Source organism: Colias eurytheme, chromosome 5 (genome assembly GCF_061535395.1).
Source record: "Colias eurytheme isolate Ceu_HAF_F1 chromosome 5, ilColEury1 Martin Lab GWU primary, whole genome shotgun sequence".
NCBI lineage: Eukaryota > Metazoa > Arthropoda > Insecta > Lepidoptera > Pieridae > Colias > Colias eurytheme.
In genome coordinates, this window is record NC_142984.1 from 2369820 (window position 1) to 2382479 (window position 12660).

Consider the following 12660-nt stretch of genomic DNA (forward strand, 5'->3'; position numbering starts at 1 on the left):
CTGTAATAAAACATTGCTTCAAAGAGCTTTAATAAGACACATTACATAGTAACAAAACCTAAAACATTTTTAGATCACTTTGTATCGACAAGTATGCAAGCTTATCTTTAATCTTTCAATAGAAAATATTATGGCATTAACGATTAAAAATGAATAGCATTAACATTTTATTTTTCATTACATTAAATATCCAGGCACTTATTTAGTATTCCACCCATATACAAAATATAATACACAATAATATGTTTAAATCAATATCAAGGAACTTTTATATTGCCTTCATATAAATTCATTAACATCACCAAATATCTCAAATTCCACATCTTTGTAATGGGAGCTAGTAGCAGGATCCACGCAGGTATACTTGCCACCCGTACCACCTACTAGCTTTAAACCCTCCATGATCACGTCCTTTCTTGGTAAGAAGGGTACCCTCGCAAAAACTACCACATCACCAGAACAGCAGTCTTTCATGAGCAGCAAGTTCCGCTGAACAAACCACTGGTCTGGACCGTCGATGGCCAGTTTTGTTTCGTTTCCTGTAAAGAGAAGGGTAAATAAAAACTGCTTAATTAATTATTATCAGACTTCTTTAGATATACTCGATGCCTATGTATTACTCGTTATGTGATATAGATATATTTTTGTATTTTGGTATTTTAAAGGTTTGTAAGGAAAATACGAAAATATTGCCAAAAAAATTCTGTCACCAACAGGAAGCTCATTATTCCTGAGAAGCATTGGCGATATTATATTTTATCGCGAGTCAATTCCAAAGTCATTTTTTTATCATTAAAAGTATATTTTATAAGTACTTAATACAGACTTTAAACAGCTGAAAGTAGAAATTATTTTATTACGCTATAAAATAATAATATTTTGTTTACAATACGTAAGTCGATTATTGATATTTTAATCAACAAAATATCTCAAACGTCAATACCTAAATATTTTCTCTTAATCTGCATATTTTTAAACCTTTGAATACTGTTCTTATCTGACAATATCCTTTACTAAAAATGTTTGCAAACTTTATCCAAAACGTTCACACCCAGCTTATTTACATTCGAAACTCATCAAGGAGACACCAGCTCATTTTTCAGATGTTTCACGAATTCTCTTTAAAGAAACTGCAACAAATGCACCCGAAGTGGAAAATTTGGGGCATAATTTCGCTGAGTTATGAAATGTCGAGTGTAGGAAATTTACGACTATCTGGGCTTTATGAATTTTGACTTTCTTTGTCACAATCTTGCCAAGTTTTAGTGGTCATGATAAATGGAGAAATATTTAGATATATTTGTTCCACAATATACAAATATAAATCACTACATAGTATAAAACAAAGTCGCTTTCTCTGTCCCTATGTCCCTTTGTATGCTTAAATCTTTAAAACTACGCAACGGATTTTGATGCGGTTTTTTTAATAGATAGAGTGATTCAAGAGGAAGGTTTTAGTAAATATAATTTATTAGGTTTTAGACAAAGCGGGCGAAGCCGTGGGCAAAAGCTAGTATAACTAAAAGTTTAGTTGTAGTCATTGTAAAATACTTATTTTATTTCTATGAACAACTAGATTATTATATTTTACTTATATCAGCAAAAAGGCTAAAGTCCACTTACCAATTTCAATGATTACGTTAAGTAATATCCCATGACCTAAAGAAGTCTCTTGCAGAAAATGTTTCATTGTAGCTGATTCCGATTTGATCTCCAACGTACAATTATCCCAAAAGACTTTGTTTTGAAACGATCCATATTTCTGCGCATTTAACTTCCTCTCCTGAAATGAGCATTATGTTTCAAAGACATGTAAAAATGACTAATACTTTCACGTATTCGTCGTCTGCTCTCAAAAGGCTTATTTTTTTTTTTTTTTTAATCATGATCCGTTTATATTGGTCATAGCATACTTGAACAGTCTACTACAATTACTATAAAACAGCTTTAGCATTATAATATTACTAGCTTTCCACCCGCAGCATCGCCCGCGCAGTCAAAGAAAAACCCGCATTTCCCGTTCCCGTGGGATTTCCGGGATAAAACCTATCCTATTTCCCGGGGTAAAAAGTAGCCTGTGTCCTTTCTCGGGTATCAAAATATCTCTATACCAAATTTCATGCAAATTGGTTCAGTAGTTGGCGTGATTGAGTAACAGACAGAGTTACTTTCGCATTTATAATACATATTAGTATGGATAATATTATTGTCATAGATATTCATATACTTACGATAGTACTTAATGATCTTATAAGAATTTTAAAACACGGCACTTTCTCCGTTGCTAGATAATAAACAGTTTGCCACACATCTACCATGTTGTGTATATTTAACTTATTTTCTTTGAAATGTGGACAAATACTGTAGAATTTCTGATCCTCGGTGCTCACACCTACATCTCGAAAATTGGTAGTCACTGTTCCAAGAGATTTAGCCATTTTATAAGTCATTTTGTATTCTTCGATATTCTTATCTATAACTGTTGAATTCGTTTTTCTTTCAGCTATAACAATTCGATTAGTTTTGTTTCCTTTATCACAATTGATATTTGTATTAAATTTTAAGAGTACCACTAAAATAACAACTTGCTTGTAGTGTGACATTCTATGTTACTTTAGTTGCCTCTAGAAAGCGATTGTTCAAAACTGTTGGTGTTATTTATCTTATTTGGTTTGTTTATAAATTATTATTAATGGATGGTTTGTCATCATGTCTTTGTCTAGTGTTCTTTATTTATTAACAATTGATTATTTAATGTTATAAAAGTGACATGTATCTAAATTGAAATCACCATCTATTAGACACTACTCTAAAATTTTAATACAATTTTTTTTCACAATTTTCTATTGTGTTTAATTTTGCACGCCTCATAAGCGAAGCGTTGAGGTGGGTACTACTGTCACTTCCCCCCCATCAGTTCCAAGCCTTGTCGTGGCCGGGGGGGCTCAGTAGCTCGGAGTACACTGTGTACTCTGGGTGAAGCTAATTGGACGCGGAGGGGCTGAACGGCCGGTCTGTAGTCTGACGACTCGATCGGCTCGACGGCCAGGGATCCATATAGCTGGCTGGCTGGCTTGAAGGCCGGCTGGCCGGGCTGGCTGGAACCGGCTGGTCACACCGGCTGCCTCGCAGGCTGGCTGAAACCGGCTGCTCCACCGGTTGGCTGGCCGGCTGCCTTGGGCGGCGGCTGGCTGGCTTGCTGTCACCGGCTGGTTGTCCGGCTGGCTGGCTGGCTGGCTGGATGGCCGGCTAGCTAGCTAGGGTCCTCCGGGGGGCCAGGTTTGGCTCAGGTGCCGTTGCGGTACGGCGATGGATGGCGGCCAGCGGTCGCGGCCTGGCGATTTGGCTGGGAAAAAATGAGGTTGGAAGGTCGATCGGGGCTCGTTTGGGACTCGTTCCGACTGACTGGCAGGGGGCCGCGCTTTTGCGGCGGCGGATGGCGGCCAGAGGCCGCGCGTGTTGTGTTGACTACCAACAAAGCAAGGGGCGGGATCCCGACACGTCACTTTGGTGACATGCGGTGACTCCTGTAGGTGGGTGTGGGGCGGCGGCTGTCCTGCGACAGCCGTCTGCCAACTCGTAATCCGGTCCGTGGGGCCGGACCGAGGGCCGCCATCTCTGGTGTGAGGTGGGGGCTGCGAGGGAAACCTCTATAAAAGTGCGCCGGAGGGTCCTTCGACGCGTGAAACACGTTTCGTGGGGCCTTTCGGCGCGCGCCCTCCGGCTGGTCGGTGCTGGGGTCGGGGGTTTGGGGAACGCCGATGATGGAACGGGGAACAATCCATCGTCGGCGAGTGGGTGGCGTGAGCTCGTGTTCCAGCTTGCGCCGCCTCGTGGTGGGTAATTTGGTGGAGGGCCTGGAAAGAGGCAATTCGCGGAGGGCCTGGAAACGGGCAACTGCTGGGCGGGACATGCGGAAGATTGCGATAGTGTCCCCGCATCCCGTCTAAAGCAGCGCGTTGGTACACAGTGGGGTTTTAGTCGGTAGGAATCCGACATAACCCACGGCTCCTTCCCCGGGAGCCGTGGGTATCTTAGGTAAGATTTCCCCACTTAAAAAAAAAAAAAAAAAAAAAAAAAAAAAAAAAGGGTACTACTGTCACTTCGCGCAAAACATCTGATTTTTCAAACTTAAAATGTCTTTATGTATCATACATTGCACTTGTAAGATAATACATACCCACACATATTAAGAAAAAACACTATTTTTAACGTTCATGATATTTTTGATGTCATTTTTGTTATTTAAACTAGTTAAAAAACAGTTTAAAAAAGTTCTGTCTTGGACGTCCGTGTGTCTGTATGTGCGGATCCTTTTTCTTGTTAACACGATAGCGACCGAAATACTTTACTAATCGAGTCTTTTTTTTTCTCTTACGCTTGAGTATGCTCAGGAATAGAACCCTTTCATTTTTCAGGGTCTGATTCGATGTGGTTTAATTGTTATTAAATCAACAAAAATAATAATTAATAAATATTTATTAAAAAAAAATTATGAGGCGTGCACTTTTGGATTTTCCAAATTATTTAAAACTGCAATCGTTAAATAATTGTAAGATGGTTTTACCTATTTACATGAATATTAATTCATATTGTACAATAATAAATCTGTATCACTTGAGGTAATGTATTTAGTAACTCATGTGTAGAATGTATAGTACATATTTCAAGCATACGAGAGTTGTGAATTTCTAAAGCCTGCAACATATCTACACTACATATACTTACTACTTAGGTTTCAAGTAGTTCATCGATTTTCCTAATTACACTGCATGAGGCTTTGAACATGTTAGTGCTCAAAGTTCCTTCCAACTTCAGTGAATACGCAGAGTTAGGCACTATTCAATTACCTAGAAACATGCACTCGACTTTTACGTTAACTTCTAATGAGTTTCTTTTTACTTTTAAAGTGAAACTTTTATTACATCGTCTCGAACTTTTTGGTCTGTGTAGCGCATGTCGCGTGACGGTCGGCTGCCGAGTAGATATAAAGCAGTGTTCGGAACCGTACGATAAGTTTCACTTTTACCGTGGTTTCATAATTTTTTAAACTTATGCTTATATTCAGAAATCTAGAAATATCGAGGAAAATCAACAATTTGGTGCATCAAATTTGTATTTAGAATGGTTTAGGTAAATTTCTAAACGCAAATAGGTTGGAATAAAAAATAGGAATATCAATTATCATGTCGAAAAGTCGAATCATTTTTAACGTTTGTCGCTTGCTCTGTTTCTTTCTGCACTGTGGTATAATCATCTGTTATCGCAGTATACATTCATAATCAAACTTCATTTCTCTTATTACTCAACCCTTCAAAAATTACTTAAAAATAATTTCTCTCGAAAGTAGCTCTTCAAAACATATTTTACAGTATTTACGCTAACATCCTGCATCCATACATACAGATGTATGTTCAGTGGAACATGAGTTTAACAATGCGTCACGAACTAGTATAACGGATGAGATAACAAAAACGTTTGTTAACTTCGCTTCGAGTAACTCGTCTGTTTCTCGTCTTGGTTTTGTTTCTATGAAGAGCGGTTCAAATTATTATTAAGTTTTAACCTAAAAATGACAAATTGAATCAAATTTGTTTTTCCTTTATTTAATTGGTATTATAACTTATATATAAAAATGAAACCTGTTTCGCGTTGTCACGGCATCATGTGTGAACGGGTGGACCGATTTTGATAATTATTTTTTTTATATTCCTTGAAGTACGAGGATGGTTCTTATGTAGAGAAAACGTAAATATGTACCACGGGCAAAGCCGGGCTGGACCGCTAGTAACTTATAACTGTGAAGTCGGATAATATTTTTTTTTGCCTGTTCAGTTTACCTGAAAAACCTGACGACTTTATTTGTTTGCAGGGAACCTTGAGGGAAATGCCAGATAATTTTGAAGCTCGTGTGGTATTCGGGGGATTATTTTTCCGTCCCAAATGTCGACCAATAATTTCACAATTGAATTCAACCTGTCAGTTTGACGTCAACTACAGAGAAAATTTTCAAAAAATTATCAGTATAATACCATGTAGGTTGTACCACGTGACGTCGAATGGTGCAATTCTATTGGTCGATATTTGGGTCGGAAAAATAATCATTGTTATTTGTTGATATGTTGCCTACTAAATATATTCCTATTTCAATCAATCAATCAAAAAACCTCCGAAAACTGTATTTCACATAAAACAATACATTTTTTCTGTACATTTATAAATAAAAAATATACCTAGACAGCTCTTTTTATTTTGGCAATCGGTTATCCCCAAAGTGAATCTATTATTCATTGTGAGGCCTCACCACGATAAGCAATTTGTCACAATGTGCGTTTTCTGTGTCATTATTCTACTAATCCTACTAATATTATAAACGCGAAAGTTTGTGAGGGTGTGTATGTGTGTGTTTGTTACTCTTTCACGCAAATACTATTCAACCGATTACAATGAAAATTAGCACACATATAGAGGGTGACTTGGATTAACATTTAACACATAGGATAGGTGTTATCCCGGAAATCCTACGGGAACGGGAACTATGCGGGTTTTTCTTTGAAAAAGCGGGAGAAGCCGTGGGTGGATCGCTAGTATTTTATAAGGTGAAATTTATTATGATGCAGATGCTAAGAAAAAACAGTAGAATTAATCTTACGAAATTTCAGGTAAGTTAAAAGCAAAATGTAGTGTATGTCCTTCCCTATTATCGGCTCTTAGACGCACACGACCTCTCGCTCCGACCGCCTGCAGCCAACTGAGCTGTGTGAGCGGTGTCACCGTTGCACGTGCGCAAGAGATGACATAATACTTCCCTCTCTTTCACTCACATACACTACATCCCTCCTTTATTTTAGAAATTTTTAATTTGTTCAATTAATTTTATTAAATAAAATATTATGTTCTATTCGGGTATGTTAGTCTATACCTAAGCACCAGTATCAGTTAGTAAACACAACTCAGGGACACGTCCGCTCCATACCAGTGATAGAGTAGAATGTGTCACCTGGCCTAGTAATATATAATTCTATCTATATGCAACATCTCTCCTTTTCATTTTTTTTTTCTTTTTTTTTCTACATTAAGTATATGTATATTCAAAATTATAATAATTTTTACAATATATGTATTCAAATCGATATTAATTAATAATTTTTTCAAACTCAAACCTTCATTCATCAACCAGACCTCGTCCAGAAACATTTTAAAATCGTCAATATAAGGACAAAATATGAATTTACCACTGGTTCGGAAAGCCGCCTCAACAGAGAAGAGCCGGCAAGAATATATGTATAGGCATATAGTCGCTCCTTCAAAATCATAGAAAATAGAAATGTAACATCTTACGTAGGTATTTATAATAACAATAATGACAATTTATTTAAGTATACGACAATCTATCATGAATAAGTTGTATACTTATATTTAAGTTTATTAAGTCATCATTTATTTATTAACCAATGGGACGAAATCGTTTTCAGTAACTTAATGTATATGTAAGGTATAATGTTTAAACTATGTTCCTTCTGTAACTTAACTATACTTTTGACTAACTGTACCTGTACTGTACCTGTACTGTACCTGTTTTATTTTTTCCTTACATGACTATTGCACTACCTTGTTGATATGTTTCACTCACTATTTATGATGACCTGCACTCCAGGTCATTTAGAAGAGGTGAATGCTGCTTCTTCTGACGCATAATTTAATTCACTTTACCTGCACCGGCATCACACACCGGCATTTTCCCACATATTAAAATTATAAATAAACGATAGCTGCAAAAGACCTTATAATTGGATTAGTAACAATCTAAGTAAAACTTCGGTACAATTATTACCAAGTGAAATGCCTATAGACTGGGTACATACTTAAATGCTCGGTTATTATTTAATATCTATATTCTGTATATATGTACTTCGTTACTAAAACAATATATGTTCCGATTTTAATTCAATATACCTAATAAAATCGGAATGTAATATAATATGTATATATATCTGTACCCTAAATAATATAATAAATATTATACGGCAAAATTTTAACCAAACATAATTGGTTCATTATTTATTCTTATTTAAGCAACAACAACTTATCATATGATCCTTAGGCACAAGGAAGATTTGTTTATTTCTTCGTTTGTCCGTCTCTCTTTCATATCGTAATAAAGCGATTTATGATATATTTTTGGGCGATAGTTTAGAGGCTAGAAAGTGGCAGCCTTTTTTATAGCGCATTAAAAATATTTAATTCATACAGATACATAGTATTACAATGTTAAGGTTCATAATTATCAATTATTTAAATACCAACTTTCGGGTATAAACCACTCTGACAGAATTATAGTCTTAGTGGAGCTTGCTCTGCAACAGTACAATATCATACTACCTATACTGTGCCATTGACTTCTATTGAACCGCTTTTAGCTTCACCTGTATGTTCGTATGACTGTATGCAACCGATTCTTTTCGATTCGCTTAGGACCTACCCAAACCGTACAGATTTAACTTCAGTGACAATATTACAACAATTTATTGACAATACAATAATGAATATTTAGTAAAGCGTGATTAATAATGTATTTCTTTTTTTATACTTCTTATTGTAAGTTGTAACCTCAACACACACGCGGTGTTGTTCATTGTATGGTTATTACATTAATAACACATAGGTATTTAAAATTCAATAAATGTAACGAACCTAAAACGAATCAAAATGTATCATTTTGTTGATGACTTTTTTTTATTTGTTACTTATGATAACATTTGTATTTGTATTACTGACAACTTAATAGCCACTTGAAAAAGATAAAGATAACTTAATGACAATAATAGTGGCTAGACATTAATCACACATTAATGGTCTGAAAATAAGTACTTAGTTGGATACATATTATTTTTTTTTTAACTGTACAATGTTAACTGTAACAATCAGTAATACAAATTTAACTGTAACAATCAATAAAAATTAATTAACTTGAATTTACAATATTCAATTTTGCATTTCGAAATCAATACCACTATACCACCTCAATATTTTAGAGATTAATACTTGGAATTTATATTCTGACTAAGGCACGAATGGTGACCTTTTCGCGATAATACATTTTTTTTTTTTTGCTTTGATAAGAAATCTTTAACGTATTTCTTAATTGATAATCTTTTATTCATTCTAGTACGATATCCATTATTTTTTCGCAGCGGTGTTAATGCATTAGGTGCGATATTGAATGTTCAAAAGATGAGCTCTTAAAAGATGTATTACGTCGTAAGTAATATTTACTTATGAATATGAAATCAGACCAGTCTTACAAACCACCATTAAAACTTGGATTTTATATGAATTACTACGTTGTAAATCTTATTAAATTCTTAATAACTTTTAAACTTGTAAATAAAATTATTAGTGTATTGACTTTTATAATACTATTCACGTTGATGTTTGTGTTGCTGATTTTCTCGTCTATTATAAAATTGGTGTTTTTAAATTAAAAACAGTCGTTATTAATATAGTAATAACTAGATGCACATGGTGTATGATTTTACCATGGTTCTTACATATACCTTGCATATAGGTACCAATATTTGCGGTATGATGTGGTTATGATCCATTTTTTATTTTACATTAAATGTTCGTCTTGAAATTGACCTTTATTATCTATCTAAAAATTTTAAGTGTATATTTGACAGGTTGTTTGTCACTATACACTATCTAAGTATCAAAGTAATCTACTATATAAAAATAAGTCGGGTTTTCCTTCCTGACGCTACAACTCCAGAACGCACGAACCGATTTCCACGGCTTTGCACTCGTTGGAAAGGTCTCGGGCTCCGTGAGGTTTATAACAAGGAAAAGGTGTCTCTGGTGCGAAACGGACTTCGCCAGGTTTGCTAGTTATTAACAATTAACGATTCATATTTTATGCCAACTGTCTATTGTCCAACTATTGTCTTTCACGGTATATTATTGTATAAATTACGTAAAAGTCGTTTTCAACGTTCCAACATGTAATGATTAACAGTGTGTTATACCTAACCCCAAACCGGGGTGCTACATTTCCGCTGAGGGAGTAGTGTTATACTACTGCTACGTTCCGTTTAGAAAGCTTCTACATACCCGCAACGTTCCCGCGCAGGGAATTGTCGCGTCCTTGCCACGTTCCGATAAGGAACCTCATACGCTGCTACATACCGCTTAAGACCCATCTTCAGTAGTAGTACGACATTGCTACGATTGCCGCTGAGGAAATCCTTCTACGTCTTGCTTGCTTCGGCTCCTTAATTCCTGTTGAAGGAATTCAGCGACCAACCCTAACGACACCCTACCGCCTAGCCTTCGCAACGAGACGCGCACTCCATCTTACGTCCACCTATATCAGTAAGAGCCCTACCGGAGGGTTTGGACCTAGGCACACCACGGCTCTTATTGTTACTGATATTTGTATTTTATTTTATTAATTAACTAAATTAATTGTCGACTGTATGGTGAGCAGTTCTTATTATTTTTTTTTTTGTTTCCACCTCACCTACAACGCCACATAGTATGTATATACAATAAAAATGAATAGCCAAATATGTTGCCAAGTGTAAAACTCAAACCTCGGCGCGCGGCGCGTATCGGCTTAACCAATCCGGATAATATTCATATTCCAATTCGTTTAACGAACCGATAAATGGCGAAAGAGCATAACAACGTCTGCCAGGTGGCTAGTTTGAAATAATGAATATTGAGACTACTCTGTATGTCTCTCATTCCATTTATTTTTGTTTTCGAATATTCATTGTTTTATTACCTTACTCTGTTTATGATTATTATGTAACAATCACTTAACCTGACTAACTTTATAGTTGTCGGTTAAAATATGTGCAATACCTACCGCAGATATTTTAGGCATTGTTATCATTATGATTATTCTTTCGTTGTTTAACAAAATCTGCTATGAATTTACGAAAATATTAAGTCACCTTTAGATATTATGAATAATAAAAACTACCTACTGTAAATATTTTAGCATTTATTATTTATACTCTTAAAATTGTGTTATTCCATTTTTAATTTGGATAACAATACTAACCGTAAGTATTTTCGAAGATACAATCCATATTAGAAGAAACACTATGAAATGATGACTAACTATCACATCTTTTTTAAAATCGCGTATGTAAGTGCATGAATTCGCAATATCGGCATCACCCAAAATATAAACATTTTATACGAGCATCACCCGTATCACATCACTACAGGCATCACCTGTATTGTAATTATATTACGACTACCAGGCATCTCTGGTATAAAATTACAAAGTACATACGGGCGTCACCCGATTTTTGTTTTTTCCACTACCAGGCATCATCATCTGGTATAACATTACAAAATACACATGGGCGTCACCCGATTTTTCTTGACCACCAGGCGTTATCTGGTAACACAGTACAAAGTACACACGGGCATCACCCGTTTTTTTCCTGTACTACCAGGCATCATCTGGTAACACATTTCAAAGTACGTACACGGACGTTACCCTTTTTTTGTCAGGCTTCATCTTGTAAAATTATAGCTTAACAACAACAACTTTAGAAATCCCTTGTCGTGGTCCACATCACCATCGAAACACATACATCAGAACTTCCATAATGTTACTATATTAGCCTGTCCAGGAAACTTACGTTCCTGATATAACCATGATGATAACCATTAATTACTTCTTTATGCAATAATGAAAAATCTTAAATAATACTCATGCAACTTCACATCGAGTAATTAAAATAAGATATAAGTGGGTATTTGGTATAATTATATTTTTTGTAACCAGACAAATCTATTCCGAGCTGATCGGGAATCGAACCTTCTTAGCTCATTTAATCATGTTTAACCAATCCTCTAAGCAGGTTTTTACATATCAGTATTAATAAATTTATATGTAATCAAATGTCCCAAAATAATAATCTACAGCCTCGACTAAACAAAATATCACATAAATTAATCTCGCTTAACGCAGTTACAGTCCTATGAATGACTACGTGAGTACATACTGGACGACGCTAGCTGTATACCCGTACACTGTACAGTGTATTTATCATACAGGCACCATACGCTCGAGCAATAAAGACAGCCCGCGTATGCATTGGTATTTGGTATCAGTGAAGTTATGTATACGAGAAACATTTTACAACACCTACTTTATCCTTCTGGCTACAAAAACAGCGTTATTAATACATACCTACTTACTAACGCATTATCACCAATACAGTTGTTCTCTCTTTTACTCTCACGCACGAGACATAATACATGTCTCACTCATGTACTTCGTAATAACAACTGCCGATTAAAATATAAAAGAACGTCCAGCCACGACGCTGAATGGTGCGTGACTAAGTGAAACTCGGGCACTTAGCTGAGTTTTTTCTTGCCAAAATAGAGAGCGGGTAACGTATCTAGCTTTTTATATATCATAGTCTGGCTACAATTATTTAAGAGGTTTTGCTAAATCTTTATGTAAATGAAACCTTTGTTTTCTACGGCGCGGAGGCACGCACATGTTATTGCTTTGTGCGGGTATTTTTTTTTTATGTAAGCGGCACAAAATATCATAATTAAAATAAGTATGTGTGTCTATTATTATTAACTTTAATATTCCCTTCGATGTAACTTGACTGTGGATATAAT

The 12660-nt window shown here is 35.6% G+C and overlaps 1 protein-coding gene across 1 annotated transcript; it reads right to left on the minus strand.

The window, feature by feature from the left end:
- Positions 1 to 279: 279 nt before the first annotated feature.
- Positions 280 to 2438, minus strand: LOC149908329 (uncharacterized). The gene is made up of 3 exons (XM_090102194.1): positions 2232 to 2438; positions 1624 to 1783; positions 280 to 539 (listed from the first exon to the last, which is right to left on the minus strand). Exons 1-3 carry the CDS (start codon positions 2436 to 2438, stop codon positions 280 to 282), a joined length of 627 nt encoding a protein of 208 aa, XP_089958320.1.
- Positions 2439 to 12660: the final 10222 nt, after the last annotated feature.